Source organism: Tamandua tetradactyla, chromosome 1 (assembly GCF_023851605.1).
Source record: "Tamandua tetradactyla isolate mTamTet1 chromosome 1, mTamTet1.pri, whole genome shotgun sequence".
Taxonomy (NCBI): Eukaryota; Metazoa; Chordata; class Mammalia; order Pilosa; family Myrmecophagidae; genus Tamandua; species Tamandua tetradactyla.
The window spans coordinates 90,829,036-90,848,042 of NC_135327.1; the positions used below are offsets into that span (position 1 = coordinate 90,829,036).

Sequence of the window (19,007 nt, forward strand, 5' to 3'; positions counted from 1 at the left end):
GTCTTACTGTGTCTGGCTTATTTCACTCAATCTGTCTTCAAGGTTTATCCATGTTGTAGCATGTATCAGAACCTCATTTCCTTTTATGGCTGAATAATATTCCTCCATGTGTATATATCACACTTTGTTTACCCATTTATCCATTGATGGATCCTTAGGTTGCTTCTACCCTTTGACTATTGTGAGTAATGCTATAAACATTAGTGTACAAATACGTGTTCAAGCCTTGCTTTCACTTGTTTTGGCTATATACCCAGAAGTGGTATTGCTAAGTTATATGGAAATTCTATGATCGATTTTCTGAGGAACCAACAAACAGATTTCCACACTGGCTGCATCATTTTACAATGCCATCAAAAATGTTTAAGTGTTCCAGTTTTTTCTACCTCCTCACCAACATTTGTTATTTTATGTTTTTACTAATAGCCATCCTAGTGGGTGTGAAGTGGCACAACAAGAAGGCAAACAACCCAATTAAAAATGAGCAAAGGACTTAAATGGACATTCCTCCAAAGAAGATGTACAGATAGCCAATAGGAACATGAAAAGATGCTCAATATCATTGGTTATCAGAGAAATGCAAAATCAAATAGGCTTTTAAAAGTTGATTCTGTTCAGCTCAATTATATCTGAAAGATGTAAATGATGTGTAGATTTGGGTATAGGCAGGTCCATTCAATTACAAGTTGTTTACTCGCATGCAGGCTTTAAGGAATAAAATCCTAATTAATGCTTACATCTTAATAGTCAAAGTGGAGCGTGTTCACCACCTCTCCTTCTCATTGCTCTCCTGAAAATGTACCAACAAAACGACTTGAATCCATGCCACATAGAAAATGGAAAAGTGTTGTTTGCTTTAGTCGAGCTATGGCTGTAAGCCATCTATGCGACTCCAATTTTATGTTAAACTCTTCTTTCTCTTCATCCTGCCTGGGTGAAAATAGCTCAGGAGTACATCATTTTATCATGCCTCTTGAAGGATGGAGCAGCCATCAGCAAGGTGTACTTGGAATCAGAGGAGCCATTGGGTCCCATGGAGGGTCTAACATGCACAGGAAAAGGGTGCGGAAGGAACTGAGCCACTTGAGGGCTGTTCCTGAGGCTCTTGAATGTTCCCCGCTCTCATTGTGAGCCCACTGTTCAGTTTCTTATACGCCCATTCCTTTTCCGTCCTTTCAGTAGATGTTACATGTGCATGTAAATCTTTTTTCTTCGTAACGTGACTTGGAAGAAAGAAGTGTTCAGGTTTTTAACTAGGCCTGATCACAAGTTGTTATTAATCTTTATTTACTATGAATTAATTGGTGATAGTCATTACAAGTGTTCTAGTTTGCTAGCTGCCGGAATGCAACACACCAGAGACGGATTGGCTTTTAATAAAAGGGGATTTATTTTGTTGGTTCTTCAGAGGAAAGGCAGCTAACTTTCCACTGAGGTTCTTTCTTACGTGGAAGGTACAAGATGGTCTCTGCTGGTCTTCTCTCCAGGCCCCTGGGTTCCAACAACTTTCCCCGGGGTAACTTCTTTCCGCATCTCCAAAGGCCTGGGCTGAGCTGCTAGTGCTGAGATGAGGAATGCTGAGCTGCTTGGCTGTGCTACATTGCGCTCTCTCATTTAAGCACCAGCCAATTAAGTCAAACGTCACTCATTGCAGCAGACACGCCTTCTAGCTGACTGTAGATGTAATTGGCAACAGATGAGGTTCATGTACCATCGGCTTATGTCCACAGCAACAAGACTAGGTATGCTCACCTGGCCAAGTTGACAACTGAATCTAACTAACACAACAAGCAAGAGTGTGTATTCAGTATATCAAATTCACTAAATGTTCCTCAAGTCTTCACCTTAGTTATTAGAGGTAACTACTGGGAGACAAAAGCAGGTCTTTTTATTTATGGAGCATTCTGTGCACTTTACATGCTTTTTCTCATTTAATCCTCATTATAATCCTATGAAGTAGGGAATATTATTCCACAATTTACAGGTCATAAACTAAAACTTAGGGAAGGAAAATAACCTTCCTAAGTTTACAGAGCTGTTAGGAAAGAAGCAGGATTCAAGCATAAGTTGGTTTGAATACAAAATCCATGTGAAGATTCTTCGCATTCTTTCCAACTAAAATGAGTCAGCCAATTTCATTGATCTAAGAAGAGTAATGAATTTTTCCCTTTCCTCTGGACATGTGATTGAAGTATTGAACTTCTCATTCAAGTTTCTAAAAATTGTATCATCGTTTAGACTTTCTATAGCACTTGCTTATTACACTGTTTTTGTTTTGTTTTTTTTAAATGAAATTGAGTGTACACTGGCCAGAGGAACAAATTTTCTTATTCTCTACCTTGGTAAACATAAGCAGTTACTTACTGTGGTTCTTTTTGGTCCAGTTTTTATTATGGACTGAGCTCTAAGTTTAGGAACCTAGTTGTACTTGTGCCAGTTCTGTGTGGCTTTAGATAGCTCTAGGAGAATAACACCAAATTGGTCCCATTTGCATTAATGTCTTAGACATTGAACGCAGTTGAGCAGCCTGCAGTTTGATGCAGAGCAGGTTGAGAAAACACAGGAATTCTGACTCCAGTGTTGGTTCCAAGCCACAGGACATGTTGCTTTTCTTATTTTCCATTGGGGATCTATTGCTGCCTGATGAGGCTTTCTTTACAACAGCATGCACCTTTGCAGTTGGATGAAATGAGTGGACCCAGAGGGCTTCCTCTTGATGTCTTTAATACAAAGGAGTAGGCTCCATAAGGACTACTTACATAATGTAACTGAAATGATTAAAATGAAGGCCAATGACCCTCATGGCAGCAGAAGCTGCTCAATAAAATCTGGATCACTCATATTTAAATTTATTATGACTTCCTGTATTTGTAGGGTGACAGAGAAGCAGAGCTGGGGCTGCCATTTTCTCCTCTATGTGACCGAAAGTCAACCATGGTAGCTCAGTCACAAGTAGGTAAGTGTTTGCCAGTACTTTGGATGGAAGGGAAAAGCAGAAAGAGAGGGGCTTCTATAGAAGTAAGCTCAGAAGTTCCCAGTGAATCTTTGACTCTATCCTGCCATGCTGTGCTCAGGGCCTTGGCTAGTTGGGTTGATGGATTCGCTTTCCCCATCCTCCTCCCTGGAATGTGACTGGTTGATGGGACAATTAGGCAGTGACACTCTGGTGTCTCCTCATCTCCTGCCAAGAGAAAAAGGGGCCTCAATTTTCCAAGGAGATGTCAAGTACCATTGACAGGAAGCTCATTCTGTTTCAGTCTCTCCATTTTGCTTCCAATGCTGGAAGTCACCATGGCATTCAATCTATTTCTGTTTCTTCTAAACTGTTTCCAGGACCGCCCCATTTCCCGAGTGATGCTACTTCCAGGATGATTCTTTAAAACGTTTCCTTCCTCCTTGTCTTTCTTGTTCTTCCTTCTGCCTCCCTTCCTTCTAATCCCTCCTTCCTTCACTTTCTCCCTCTCTCCCTCCTTCCTTCCTTTAAAAAGTTTTTTTTCCCTTCTTATAGATAAAGATAAAGAAGGGAAAAAATGTGTTTCCCTTCCTGTAACACAGCTAAGCTTATTTATTTACATATTGTCCTTGGCTTCTTTTGTACTCTGATAGCAAAATTATGTGGTTGCCCTAGAAACTGTATGGCCTGTAAAACCTAAAATAGTTACTATCTTGCCCTATACAGAAAGTTTGCCAACCCCTGTTTAAGAAAGAGCTCCCTGCTAATAATGTGGATTAATTGGGATGTTTTGAATAAGACTTGAGGCAAGTTGGTTGCCAACTGCAGGATTATTGGGAAGAAATGCCAAGTGTCAGAGCTAAGGTAGAACAGAGAGTATCTAGGAGAGTCAGCAGATTCAGCTGGATGGAAAGCTAAGGTAAATGCAGGAATCTAGCTTAGATAAATTATTGGACCATGATCTCATTTACAAGGATTGAACAGAAACTAATGAGTTTGTTCTGGTTTGGACATGTTGAGTTTAACTTGTGGGAAAAAAGGTAAAAATATCCAGGGGTCAATTTAATAAGCAGGTCTAAAATTCATGGGACAAGACTGAGTTAGACATACAGATTTGACAGGTGCCAGTTTTTCAGAAATGCTAGCTGAAAAGGAAGTAGTGGATCACCTGGAGAGAATATGTGGAAAAAGAAAAAGAATGAGAAGAAGAAAGGCTAAGAGTAGGTTACTTTCTACAAGGCGCTGAGCTAGATTTAGGAAGATAGTAAGACAAAGAAGATGCATCCTCTGCCTTCAGCGATCTTGTGTATAATTAGGTAAACAGATGCATATAAATATATTACTTATATGCCAGTGGTGAGTATGGACAAGTGTTATAGTTGCATTAAGCAAGCAGTAGTTACTTTTACCTGAAAAAATTGGATGATTTTCCAAGAACCTCTCCTTGTATTTGACCAAAGAAGAACATCTTAGTGAGGGGAGGAAAATAGTTAAGGTGAAGCTGCAATGAATAAGTGGGCTTAATAATGGTGAACATGTCAAAGTGGACTCTGAATCTGGAGTCTTCTCTTTGAATACCTTTACAGAGGATAGAGATAAGATATTGCATTTATATTTCAAGAGGAACATTTTAGTAGCAGTGTAGAAAAAAGGTGGATTGAATGACCATGAGAATTTATCTGGAGATATCAGTTAGAAGAATCTAGAAACATCTAGACAAGTAATAACAGTTGTGAACAGAGAGAGTAGTAATGAAAATGGAAAGGAAAGACAGGTTCCAACTTCTCAGCATCTTTTTAGAAGATAAATATTCACTGTTTTGCTTTTACTTCTAGCTTCAAAAAACACAACTGGTTTAATATGTATTTTTGAAAATCACCAATTAAACCATCTTATAACTATGTGTGTACTATAGGATACTAAGCTATAAAAGATCCCACAAACTTCATTTGGTATATATTTTTACGAGTACATCTTGGACTTTATTAGTTCCATCAAACACTTCAGTTTCAGCTTAAAATTATATTGTTATGAATGATAATGCAAATTTGGTTGCTATCTTATTTCCTCATCAGGAAGCTATTGGCATTTGCTCGAGAAGCAATTCCTGCTCTGTCATTACATTGTTGGACTTTTCTAATCTCTGAGTGCTCATTATTAAGTGCCAGTATCACCCTCTCACCCCAGTCATTGTGGAGACCAAAAATGCATCCAAGCATTTCCAAAGAATCCCTCAGAAGGGGGCGGGCCATACTTCCTTTGGTTGATATTTAACTTTCCCAATGCACAAGTTTTCTTCCGGCTTTCAAATGGCTGCATACTGGATAATCACTGTCCCCATTAGCTCCAAATCATGTACTTTTTTCCTGATGTGTCCCAGAATGCTCAGTTATTTTTGAGCTGTTGAACCAATCACTGTGGCCCAGCTTCAACTGTGTCCTCAGCATGGTAGTCTTTCAAAAATGTGTTTCAGTTCTGTCCCCTCATCCAATTTTCAGTCCTGTTCATTCTAACTCCGTTTGCCCTCTACCATCTAGATGTCTCCCCTGTCCCTCAAAGTCACCAGATCGAAAACTGAGCCCATCGTCTTTTTCCCCAGTCATATTTTCCCTCCCGTTTTCCCTGCCTTCCTCTTGGAACCGTCTTTGGCAAATCCCTCATCCGTCAGTGCCACCTCCTTCCTATACTGTGCTTTGCTTCTCATTCCCAACTCACGATCGTGCTGGTTCCCAGCCCCCCTTACCTTTTGTGTGAGCTCCCACAATATCTTTTAAAAACAATTTTCCTAGCCTGATCCCCTCCCACTCTCTCCTTTCCCTTCCATCTTTCCAGATTAATTTCCCTCAAGAACATTTTCTAAATCTCATTCACATCCCTCCAAAGTCCAGGGGCTTTTAGTGCTCACCAAAGGCTCATCCCTCAGCCTAACACTTAGGAGCCCCCCTCCATGAGCTCTTGTGGTTTGCCTTCCCAGGCTTTCCTTTCTCATCCCCCCAGTAGAATCCCTAAGCCCCTTTGCTTATTCAATCCCCTCCATCTAGAGTGATTAGCCATATCTTCCCATCCACCTGATCTTTTGATCTCAGCTTAAGCATCACCCTTTCCATTAGGCTGTTCTTGAGCCTCTTGGTGGAGGGGAAATATTCTCCCTCCTCTATTTTCCTGAAGGCCTTTATCTGGGCTTCTCCTTTAGCCCTTTCCATACACTATAGGGGGTCATTAAATCTGTCCTGTAACCTCCTGGAGGGCAGGCCCTCTGTATTATCCATCTTAATACTCTACATAAGTCCTACTACAGTACTTATGGCAGAGTGGATGTTGGATATGTATGTCTCAGACACTTTCTTGAACTCTCTGCTAAAGATTAATAGGGACATTATAAAGGCAATATAGAACTGACTTATGATATTCAAATCAAGGAGTATATTGAGTGAATAAAGCCCATTCTCTCCTAATCTCACCTGGAACATCTTTAAAAGAAAAGACTCATTGGTTTCCCTTGGAAAATATGGAAGGGCCCAAGTTAATTGTTCCTCTAAAGCACTCCTGGTTCTCCTTAGGGTTCATTGACTTCATTGTGGAGCCCACCTTCACTGTGCTCACTGACATGACTGAGAAGATCGTGAGCCCATTGATTGACGAGCCCTCCCAGACGGGCGGGACAGCACAGAGGCGATCAAGGTCAGTGGAAACACACAATGGGCTGGGGTTGAGGTTGACCTGTCCATGAGGCTGAAACATTTCCTTTTGGTGGGGTGGGGGTGGTTTTCATAATGGTGCAATTTGATCTCCTTCTTATAAGTGGGATCTTGTCTGCCTCTTTGCTTTCTCAAAGGAGTTGAAATTATACTGTATCTATATTCCCCCGCCTAGCCTGAGAGGGGGCTGAGGTTCCATTCATGATGGAATGGAACAGCAGACACTTGGTGCTGTGCCCCATCCTTTCCCAGGCTTAGCTACGGCAGCGTCTATCATAGCACTTATCCTTCTGTGCCCAGGAGTCTTAAGACTCCTTGCTTCTGATATTCCAGAAAGACAGTACTACTGATCAGACATCACAAGAAATGAAACTGACTTTCCACTCAAGGTCCAGAAAGAGAATGAAGTAAAGAAAAATGATGGGCGTTTAAAATCACCTTCTGCCAGAACACCACTGTATTGAGTTTAAATTAAGATTTCAGGTTCTGGAGTCAAATTACCAAGATTGAAAATTCAGACCCCATCATTCATTAGCTGTGCAATCACAGGCAAGTTGCCTCAATTTCCCCATCTGGGAATATGTGGATTATAATACTCACAGGTTGCTGAGAGAATTGAGTGAGTTGTTCAATAAATCTAAAGTACTTAGAACAGAATCAAGCACAAAGGAAGTGCTAGCTATGATAAAGCTAGCACTTAGTCTTTATTAGTATTACTAATAAAACTAATAAAGTTATTAGTTAGTACTACTAATACTATTACTCTCCTTCTTGTCCATTCTAAACCTAGGGGTTTGCTTTAAGGGAGAAAGGAGAGGGTGGAATGCGTAGAAAGAAGGAGAGAAAGAAACAGTAGTAGAAGGAGTAAATAGGAAAAGGAGAAGGCAAGAAGAACTTTAATAAAATGGAACTACAGAAGACTCAAGGGGATTGGACACAGCCAGAGTCTCATTGCTAACAATGAGAGCAGGAGACACCATGCATGGGTCTCCTCAGCTCTTCAAGCACTGGGCTGAAATGTGCTAGGCTTATCAAAGTAAGCCCCAATGTCTAATATTTATTAAAAAGTTTTCAGTTTCTAATAAACTGTCTAATATTTGCAGTCACTCATGTTTAAAGCATAGACTAATGTTCATATAAAGAAAGGTCTTTTGTTATGACATGGTTTCCTACCATCCCCAAGTTGTCTATAGCTTTGCACCTTCTCCCAGGAATATAAAGAAATTACCACTGCCTTTGGCCTTGGGAATCCCAGTATCAGGGGGACCTTATAGACAGGAAAAGAGTGTAGCTGGAAAGGAAAGGGTCCAAGTTGCTGATTAACTTGGAAGAGTGGTAAGCATGGAAGCAGGAAGCAGGGTAGGTGAACTGTGAAACCAACTAGAAAACCAAGTTCAGATTACTTAATTTCCAAAGATAGAGTAGAGAAAATGTATGGTGGGGGTTGGGGGCTCTAATTATATTGGAAAAGAGATGAGATCAATCAAAAGAGAAGAAATGTGGGGAATATGGGGCTTGTGAGGCTGAAATCTTGATTTTCTTTTTCTGTTAAAAATAACAGAATTTCCCACCTGTCACAAATAGAAAATAGGATAATTGCAAACCTCAGGACCTAGGAATTTCACGGTGGTGACTTCATGGATGCTGACCATTCATCTCTTGGGCTTGCTCATTGATATGCCTTTTTCAAGCACTAACCCTCACCTTTGATGTGTTTTTTGCCCTCTAGTTTAAACAGCATCAGCTCATCAGATGCAAAGCGATCAGGCGTTAAGAGCAGTGGGTCAGAAGGAAGTGCCCCAATCAACAATTCTGTCATCCCTGTTAATTGTAAGAGTTTCAAAGCCACTTGGACGGAGGTGGTGCACATTAACCGCGAGAGATGGAGGGCCAAGGTGCCCAAAGGTAACATGCCCAAAGCTACTGGGGGATCCTCCAGGAGACCTGCCTGTCCAAACCAATTCAATTCCCACCCACAAGACAAAAGATTACCATCCCTGGTTCATAGGTGCTACAAATGAAGCACAATTACTGAAGATACAGATTCACATTGCTGGATATTAGGATCCACCATCTTTCTCTCCTTCTCCCACCGTTCCTCCCTTCTCTCTCTCTGTCTCTCTCCCCTCATCCTCTCCTTTACTTCTCCCTCTCCCTCTCCCTCTCTCTCTCTACCTATCTATGTATATATCTGTCATCTTTTGATCGTCATTACATCCAACACTCAATGCATGATAAAATCAGGGCCAGCTTCCAAGTGTCCTTTCAACATTTTCTTGTGTTCTATGACTAAACTCCTTTTCTTCATATGGAGATTCCACAGGGAATGAGTTTGGTTATATCTTGGATTTCTGCCAGGCCATCTTGTCATTCTCATTTCGCCATGTGGTACAAGTATCAGGCCTTTATTTCTTCTTTTATCTAAGTAAAGCCGATCGATAGCCACCTAAGTCATCATGAATGGATATAATGACCTTTAGTTTCCTTATCTGTACTGTTATCTTCCTTTTATGTTCACAATTTCCCTTCAGTCATTAATCAGACCTCAGAACTGATCTTCTGAAATGGAACTATCTTGTAGGTAAACAAATCCTTACAGCGAACATTTCCACAATTCAGAGAAGAAAAGTTATTGCTCTTGGTTAATTATTGCATGCAGAAAAAGACCAAAATCCATGTTTTATTGGAAGCTGAAATTCATTTGTTCATCCATGTTTTTGTGTTTATTGAGCATGTGCTACACGATCAGCATGTAGTACTACTCTAGGTGGAGAGGCAGCATGAACCTGGTTAACACAGAAGCCATGATGCCTGATTGCAGGGAGAGGGCACAGACATGCGGGGCTCTCAGGGCTCAGAGGGGGTACTAATCCTAGCAGACATTGGGGAGGCAAGACTTCAACAAAAGTTGCTTTATTTTTGCTCACATTACTGAGTGCCCACTATGTGCCAGGTACTTTGCTCTGTGCCAAGGGTGTAGATATCCCTGTCCTCAAAGCTCACAGTCTCCTATGAAGAAGGGGGAGATGTTACTCTAGGGTTCTTTCAGAGGAAAAACAGGAGTTCAGGCAAGGTATTACACTTGTCACCAGCACCTACTCTGGCCCAGACCTCACAGCAGGCCCAGTAGGTTTTTATCCCCAAATACACTGCAACACGTTATCCTCCCAGTCTCAACACAAAAGGTGAGAAGGGTAGAGGTGGCAGGAAAGAGCAGGTTCTGGCCACTTGGTCTCCTATACTTGGGGAATCTACTTCTAGTATGGGAGAAGGAGAAGCCCCTCTGTTGAAATTATTTGACTGCAGCTGCTGTGACTTACAAAATTCTACCCAAGTATGTTGTTCATTTTATTTGTGGCAGAGTTTAAACTTAAGGTACTTTTAGGGCATAATTGGACCCTTATCATTTTAGGACATTTGTTTGCATCCTGAGCTATGGAAAGAGCCAGTGCCTCGTCTCTATTTTAAGTGTACCCCTAATAGTCTGTTCAAATGCTTTCAGCATTGAAATCCTGCCTTTAGGTAGGCGTTGCAAACAATGACAGCACCTACTGAATCATCTCAGAAGAAGCACTATCTTATAATCAATCACACTTATTACACTTGAAATCCATTTCCTGACAATATGCAATTTAAAGAGGTACTTCAGAATAATTTGTTTGCAATATCTGACTTACTAAAATTACCTTCCCCAAACTAATCACCTGGGATGCATTAGGCAGTTACTTTTATGGGGGAAAACTGGACCTTTAAAGAAGGACAGATAAATAAGCAGCTAATAATTTTAAACTATAGTAGGTAAAGTATATGACTGAGGTAAGCTTAAGCTATTTTGGAAATATAAAAGGACATGTCCCAAATGCTGCTTAGAACACTTGGGAAGGCGTCTTGTAGGCAGCACTCGGGATTTCTGGTGTTGGGTCCTGAAGGAGGTGTTGTGACTCGAAATTGGGAGCAAGGAGAAAGGGAAAGCACAGTGGCTCAGGACCTGGGTTATGTGTAGATTGTGAGATGATAGTTTGGTTATTAGTGCAAATTTAGCCAGTGTAGAAAGAGAGAATTGAATCTCTGCTTGCCCTGTGCCCTTGCAAACTCAGGTAGTTTCTTTGAGGCTCTGTTTTGGGGATGATAATGCACATCACAGAGCTGATGCAAAAATAGAAAAAAAAAAATGCATGTGTAACATCGAGAACAGGACCTATACATAGTTTGCAACTGATTATTGGTAGCTGTTATTGAAACAAATTGGAAAAGAAGGTTGGAGATTTGAATGCAGAATTAAGGAACTGAGGGTGAAAATACCAACCAGTAAGTAATATTTTATAAGATTTTCAGCATCTCAGTAATGTTGTTGACTGGTATTAATAAGAAATCCATTGGCATCTGTTTTTCCCCTGATAGTAGTTTGTACTAGTTTATCCCTGGCTCTTTTGCTTATTGCTCTTTTTTTATCAGAGGACTCTGATTTCAGGAAAGTCTGCCTAGCATAGGGTGCTTGGGCATATATTGTTATTAACCTGATCAGATATGGAATTGGACCTCAAATCTTGGTTTATAAAGCTAACCACACCAAAACCCATAATTGTTAGCAAACACCAAATCAATATTCCTTACAGCTCTTAGGGCTGAAATCGTTATTCCTAATCAAAGACATGCAGGATAACAATTTGCAAGTCTGATCAATATTGATCAATTTCTACTCAATATTATGTACTTTTAAAACATTTTTTCTGGAGTGAGAATTATTCATGTTTAGGTTACTGATGCTGGAATCTTGAAGTATTATATATATATATGTATACGTGCGTATACAAAATGCATTAATATATATACACATATACACGTACATATACTTATATGCGCATATATACAAGAAAATAAAAACTACTACTAATTTCTATACCAGATATCAGTTAAAATTCTGATGCAATTCATTTTAATTTGTTTTACTATGAGTATGTATAAGTAAATATTTCCCCCTAATTGGGATCATAGTAAAATATTGTCTTGTATTCTACTTTTCTACCACTATCTTGAACATTGTATACTGATACTGAATATTTTTAGAAAATCTGATTTAAATGGCTGCATCAAATTGACTACTATAGTTAACCATTCCTTTATTACTGGGTATGTAGGTTTCCAATTCTTCACTGTTATATATAAAACTACTTTGAACCTGCAAGTTCAAATGTGTGATTCCTGTGTCAAAGGAGATGAATATTTTTAAGGATCTAGATACAGATTATCAGATTTCTCTCCCGAAAGTTTTTACCAATTTTCTCTCCTAGTAGAAATATAATGAAAATACATATTTCCCTATATTTGGGCAAAACAGGTTATCATGATTCTTTTTCATCTTTGCTGGTATTACAAGTGAATATGATATTTCTTTGCACATTTCTGTTTAGTTTTCTTTTGTGGTTCCCCAATCATATTTCCCTCTCGTTTTTCCCATTAGTATGTTTATATTCTTATTATTGATTTTTAAGTATTCTTTATGTATTATGGATAATTCTTCAGTTGACAAAATATATCTCAATTTCTGCCCAAATTTGTCATATGCCTTTCAACTTTGCTTTTTATACATCCTATTTTTATTTGTCTAGAGATTATCTTTACCTTTTTATTGAAGTACAAGTGTCCCTATCAATGTAAATAATGGAATAGTATGTATTGACACTCCTTTGTGAATGCTTGGAAATTTAGTGAATTTTTATTTAATTTGCCCGTCATCACTAGGAGTTACTGAAATAACATGGAATTTTACATATAGCAGATTATAAATAAATGTGTAATCACCTTATCCTTTAATAGTTATTTTTTTTTTTTTTTTTTTTTTTTTTTTAAAGGAAAGACAGAGAGAAGGAAGGAAGAAAGGGAAACATTTTTAAACATTTTCTTGTTTTATTGTATTCTGTTTCTCCGTTTTTGTTACATGGGCTGGGGCCGGGAATCGAACCGAGGTCCTCCGGCATAGCAGGCAAGCACTTTGCCCGCTGAGCCACCGCGGCCCGCCCTTAATAGTTATTTTTAATATTTGCATCGTTTCATATTTAGTTTAGCAAAATTTTTAATTTAACACTAAGCTTTACTGGTGTCATTGCTTATCATTTTAGAAAGAGCCTGGGGGAGCTTCTGAGTCCTTAGATGTCTAGAAGTATCTTTCTCTTGTGCTTGTACATAACTGAGAGTTGACTGCACCAAAATTCGTATAGTGTTTTGGTGGTTCCTTTTAGTTTCTTTCTATCTATATGTTTGTAGGTAGGTTAAGTAGGCATTTCAGGAAATTATATCAAGGACAGTACCGCTTTTAATCAAGAGCCTGCAGTATCGTTATTTAGGAAGGCAGATTAAATGACGACATCAGTGTGTATTTCCTCAAGCCTGCACTGGCATCCCGTGTGGTATAGAACCAGCTGTCAGTTATAGGGAATGTAATTTATAGCTCATGAGGGCTTTGGTCCAATTTTGCTCTTTAGGTACTTGCTTTTGAGTGTTTTCATAACAGGCACATCTCCGCAGATAGTTCGACATGGGAGGCAAAAGGAAACAAAGTTGAACTATGGTCTGTGTTTTCTACTACTAGCGTAGAAGCCTTAGAGTGCCAAGGCTGTTCAAACTAAGGCCTGAACAGTTAATTCTCTGTCTTCATGCCAGCTCTGGATTCTATTAGCCCTCATATGTTAACTGTGTTTTCATCTATTGTTTCTCACTGTAGGAAAATTTTATCCGTACTTCAACACTCAACCTGAAAATATAATAGAATTAGATTGCCGTAGAAATGATTGTCTCCTGTAGAATTATTTTCTGCGTTCTTACTTATCTGCTTATTTGGTTTGTTCACTTATTTTGAGTGTGTGCAGTGGATCACAGTCACATCAAGTGCTTCAGAGAAGTGAGGCAAAGGAGAAGTGGAGCAGCCCAGGTGAAGGGCGTGACGGAACCACCTGGTGGAATGTGACTGTTGGAGGAGAGGAGTCATGTTACGGAGCAGACTTGTATCCGATTCAGTAATGATGTTATAAGGGCGACCATTTATTCATTTCAACATTAATTGTCTGATGTCAGTTGCAGTTAAGCCAAAAGAGATTTACTTCTGAAATTCACCCCTCCCCGATTTTATTTCTTGCTAGATTTCCCATTGAAAATTGGTCTGACTCAGTTGTCAAATGAATTTTTCTTGCTCAGATAACATTTTATGCTCTTTTGTTGCAAACCAGAATTTAACACCTTTGGTGTTAGTATTTTCAAGTTGGGGATATTTTTCTGATGGTTGAAAGTTTGTCACGGATTCCGTGGGGATTCTGTGAGGGATTTATACATGCTTTATCTTAGTGTGGATGATTTCTCCTTCTCCTTGCCTCAGTTTCCACCTCTGGGTTGTAAAAATAGCCATTGTTTGCTACTTACTTAACATTAGTGGTAAAGGAAACTAACATTTGTCAAAAAGCTAACTCTTTGTAATAGGCCTTAAGAGTTTAGATACTTGCTATATTTTATACCCGTCTAGATTGCTGAAGATGGAATATGTACAAACAACGTCACATCGGCAGGGAGAGTAAATCACACCCATTGCACACATTCTTTTAGTCAACAAATACTCCTGAGCACTTACTCTATCAGGCGCTCTGCTAAGCGCTGGGAGTTCAGTGATGGGGATTACATTTGGCCCGTGTCCCTGGAGCTCTAAAGGAGAATGAGAGAAAGTCTGGTATGAGCATTGTATGGGCCTCTTGTGTCCCTGCTGTCTGCTGAAAATGCCATCTTACCATCTCTTTCTCCAAGAGAATTCTTTCATTCTTTAGTTCTACCTTTTGTAGAAGTCAAAGACATATTATACTGTTTATGCATCTAATTATGTTATTTTGTAAAGAAATTTCTTTCTTAACCTTTCTGCTGCAAAGTTTAAATATGTCCTATTAGGAGATAGCACGTCATGAAAAGTTTAATGGAAAATAATTTACAATTTAAATCAGTGCTTCTCAAACACATTGCATGTTACAGTCACCTGAAGGACATTTAAAATATCCTATCCTTGCCCCCTCTCCCTCCAGAATCTGATTTAATGTGTCTGAGATGAGGCCAGGGCATTGGGTGGGTTGGATGGATGGTTGGATCAATGAAAAATGAGTGAAAAACTCATAATATAATAAGAGTGGCATCTGAGCCAAGCAAATGTAAAGGCAGGAAAAGTAAAATGAAGCCAGGGGTCATATAAATCCATCACAGACATGCCATAAATCCTCATTAACATGAGAACCTGGACCAAATCTGACCTCATGTTCTTTAGCAACTAAAACAAAGAGAACTGTAATCAGATGCACATCCACCCCAGTGTCTTTTAGGTTAAAAACAAACATTTTTGTCTAGAAAAGTCAGCTTTTTCAGGACCAAGACTAACACAAGGAAAAGAAAGTAGACACCTGGTGAGGAGATGTACAGTATTTATAGCACATCTCCAGAAAGATCCAATCATGCTTTTCACAGTAGGAATTGCTAGCATAATCTGAAAGGCCTTTGAATGAAATGAGTGCTATACAGAGTGGGTCTCTAGACTCTAAGGCAGGATTAGTCTCTGTTAGGTGCCCTTCCATGTATGTTACTCCATACATCCCAGCTCTACCCAGTTGCCTCTAAGGCCCTGCCTGACCTTGGTCATATCATCTCTCACTAATAATGCCTTGCCAACTTTACATTAGCCATGCTGTCCAACTCAGTATCCCTTAAACACCAAGCTCATTCATGCCTCATGGCTCTTGCATTTGCTTTTTCCTCTGCCTGAAATGCTCTTTCCCTACATTGCTGCATGGCCAGTTCTTTATCATTCAGGATTTGTGTCAAATGTCACCTTCTCAAAGAAACCTTCTCCACCTCCTATCTATTGCTACTTCCCTCCGCTCTGCTGTGTTGCATCGTATGACTCTGTTTTATATTTTGCAAAGTGCTTTTCACTATCTGAAATTATTTATGTGATTTGTTTACTTAATTATTGTTTTCTCTACTGCATAAGTATCTCTCATTTACTGCTGTATTCTCAGGGCCTAAAATAGTGTTTGGCTCTACATAAGTGCTCAATAATTATTAGTTGAATGAATGAACAAATCTTTTCATAAATATTTGACGATATGCAATACTGGATCAAAAGTTGTGTTTTTGATTAAGCACAGAGCAGACTTTTTTACAATCAGCTAAGTTAAAAACATTTGACATCCTTTCATTGAACAGGAGAACACGGATCACAATACTCATCTGAACTTATCATGTGGACCTAAGACCATGTTTTTTTTTTTTTTTTTTTTTTTATTAATTAAAAAAAGAATTAACAAAACAATTAGAAATCATTCCAATCTACATGTACAATCAGTAATTCTTAATAACATCACATAGTTGCATATTCATCATTTCTTAGTACATTTGCATCGATTTAGAAAAAGAAATAAAAAGACAACAGAATAAGAATTAAAACAATAATAGAAAGAAAAAAAAAAACAAAAACAAAAAACCTATACCTCACATGCAGCTTCATTCAGTGTTTTAACATAATTGCATTACAATTGGGTAGTATTGTGCTGTCCATTTCTGAGTTTTTATATCAAGTCCCGTTGTACAGTCTGTATCCCTTCATCTCCAATTATCCCTTCTCTTTTTTTTTTTTTTTTTTTAATTAACGGAAAAAAAGAAATTAACCCAACATTTAGAGATCATACCATTCTACACATGCAATCATTAATTCTTAACATCATCACATAGATGCATGATCATCATTTCTTAGTACATTTGCACTGGTTTAGAAGAACTAGCAACATAACCGAAAAAGATATAGAATGTTAATATAGAGAAAAAAATAAAAGTAATAATAGTAAAATCAAAACAAAACAACACAAAACAAAACAAAAACCTATAGCTCAGATGCAGCTTCATTCAGTGTTTTAACATGATTACTTTACAATTAGGTATTATTGTGCTGTCCATTTTTGAGTTTTTGTATCTAGTCCTGTTGCACAGTCTGTATCCCTTCAGCTTCAATTACCCATTGTCTTACCCTGTTTCTAACTCCTGCTGAACTCTGTTACCAATGACATATTTCAAGTTTATTCTCGAATGTCCGTTCACATCAGTGGGACCATACAGTATTTGTCCTTTAGTTTTTGGCTGGATTCACTCAGCATAATATTCTCTAGGTCCATCCATGTTATTACATGGTTCATAAGTTTATCTTGTCTTAAAGCTGCATAATATTCCATCGTATGTATATACCACAGTTTGTTTAGCCACTCTTCTGTTGATGGAGATTTTGGCTGTTTCCATCTCTTTGCAATTGTAAATAATGCTGCTATAAACATTGGTGTGCAAATGTCCGTTTGTGTCTTTGCCCTTAAGTCCTTTGAGTAGATACCTAGCAATGGTATTGCTGGGTAAGACCATGTTTTTTGCCAGACTTAATTACCCTCCTCCTACTTTTAAATTCGTAAGTGGTAGCCTGAAACTGTGGTTTTCTAGGGGTGGTTATTTTCCCTGACTTTTTGTTTTTTAATCAATTATTTATGTTTAAACTCCAGGTCCTAAGGAAACCTACATAAAGCTCCAGTTCTTACTTTGGCCATGGGAAAGTTTTTTAGCTTCTTTGAGCCTTGTTTCCATATTTGTAAAGTAGGGTTACAATAGTAAGGACTATTGCATTAGGTTGTTTTGAGAGTGAAAACAAACAATTTTTGAAAGCACTTAGCGTAATACTTTCTGTAGAGTATGCACACAGTAGAACCTACCAGAAATAAATAATAATAATGCCAATTACAAAATTAATCATTAATTATTCTTATTCTTATTATGACTTTGTTCCTGCCTCCCTCTGACCCGCTGTCTTCAGAAATGACATCACCACGAACCTCTTTTATTGGCTTCCTAAATGTATGTGCCACTGTTCCTGAAATTAACCAAAAATATATCCAGAACACTCAGTAAGCCCCTTGGGACATTTGAAGTGTATTAATTCCCAGTGTAAACAATTTTTATTTTTCAGAGAGTCAATTTTCATTTTTCAGAGAGTCAATTTTCCTAATGGCATGATGTTATTATTTTTTTTTTCCTGTTCTATGCCTTTCTTAACTTGCTGTGGCTGCAGAGGAGAAGGCCAAGAAGGAAGCAGAGGAAAAAGCTCGCCTGGCTGCAGAGGAGAAGCAAAAGGAAATGGAAGCTAAAAGCCAGGCTGAAGAAGTCGCGTCTGGCAAAGCTGAGAAAAAGACATCTGGGGAAGCCAAGAATCAAGTCGATGGAACGCGCACAAACAAAAGTGACAATCCTCGCGGGAAACATTCCAAAGCCGAGAAATCATCAGGAGAAAAGCAGCAGAATGGTGAGTTCTCACCGCAAGGGTAGATTTGCAGTGGGGAAGGCTCTTCCCAGGGTGTTAATGATGTGATGAATGGGAGCTGGCAAACAGTTTCACCCTGGAAGGACAGCTCACCAAGCAGGCTTCCCTGGCCCTCCAGCTGCTGGCTGATGCTACTGCACTGGGTGTGGTGCATCCAAAGCAGCAGGCAGCTCAGAGACATGTCAGTGTCCACCTGCCTGTCTGCCCACCACGTGGAAGTTACTGTCAACCACCCAGCATGTGTCCTACTGCTTACTGCCCAGATGGGTGACTCGAAGGTCACTTATTCCAGATGCACCATCCCCTTAGCAGGGCCAGGCCTCAGACCTACCTGAATTGTGGTCCTCTGTGTAGCTATACATCTGTGTATGTATATATGAAGGTGACCAGCCATCCCTGTTTGCCTGGAACTGAGGGTGTATGGAGTGCTGGATTTTCTATTTTGAAATCAGAAAAGTTCCAGGCAAAGCACGATGAGCTGGTCTCTAGAGTTGTCTTGGGGGACTGAAAAATGTAATGACCACAAGAAGCCCCTGGTCTCATAGGGGATATAAACATCCTCACAAATCATTTAGTAGAATGGGAGCAAGTAACCGTAGTAACAAGGCAAGAACACCCACGGGACTTGTGTGAAGAAAGAGAAATTAGCTTTGTTGGGACTGGAGGTAGTGGGATGAGGTAAATACCAGAGAAGACTTCAAGAGGCGCTGATGTCTCAGCTGGTTTTTTAGAATTTAATTTAATTTTTGTTTCTTTCATTTTTTTTCATTAGAGAAGTTATAAGTCTATGCAAATAACATGCAAAAAATTCCCACATCCCTCCCACCCTACCCTGTTATTAACATCTGAATAGAAGTTTGCTGGTCAAATGGGAGCAAGGAAATTCTCAGCCAGAGAGAACAAGATGGGCTTAGGTGCAGGGACATGGAATGGGTTAACCTTGTTTGGGGAAGGGCAGGTAGTTCAGAGTCTCCAGAGTACT

General features: G+C 39.2%; 1 protein-coding gene across 11 annotated transcripts in view; it reads left to right on the top strand.

Moving 5' to 3' along the window:
- The window catches only part of PDE1C (phosphodiesterase 1C), a 708,660-nt gene that overhangs the window by 614,814 nt on the left and 74,839 nt on the right, over positions 1-19,007 (top strand). For all 11 annotated transcript variants that reach the window (XM_077120317.1, XM_077120326.1, XM_077120282.1 and 8 more), the window contains 4 exons: positions 2,875-2,956; positions 6,514-6,634; positions 8,381-8,556; positions 17,777-18,007. In XM_077120317.1, the coding sequence (XP_076976432.1) occupies positions 2,875-2,956; positions 6,514-6,634; positions 8,381-8,556; positions 17,777-18,007 (610 nt within the window). The remainder of the gene's footprint in view (positions 1-2,874; positions 2,957-6,513; positions 6,635-8,380; positions 8,557-17,776; positions 18,008-19,007) is intronic.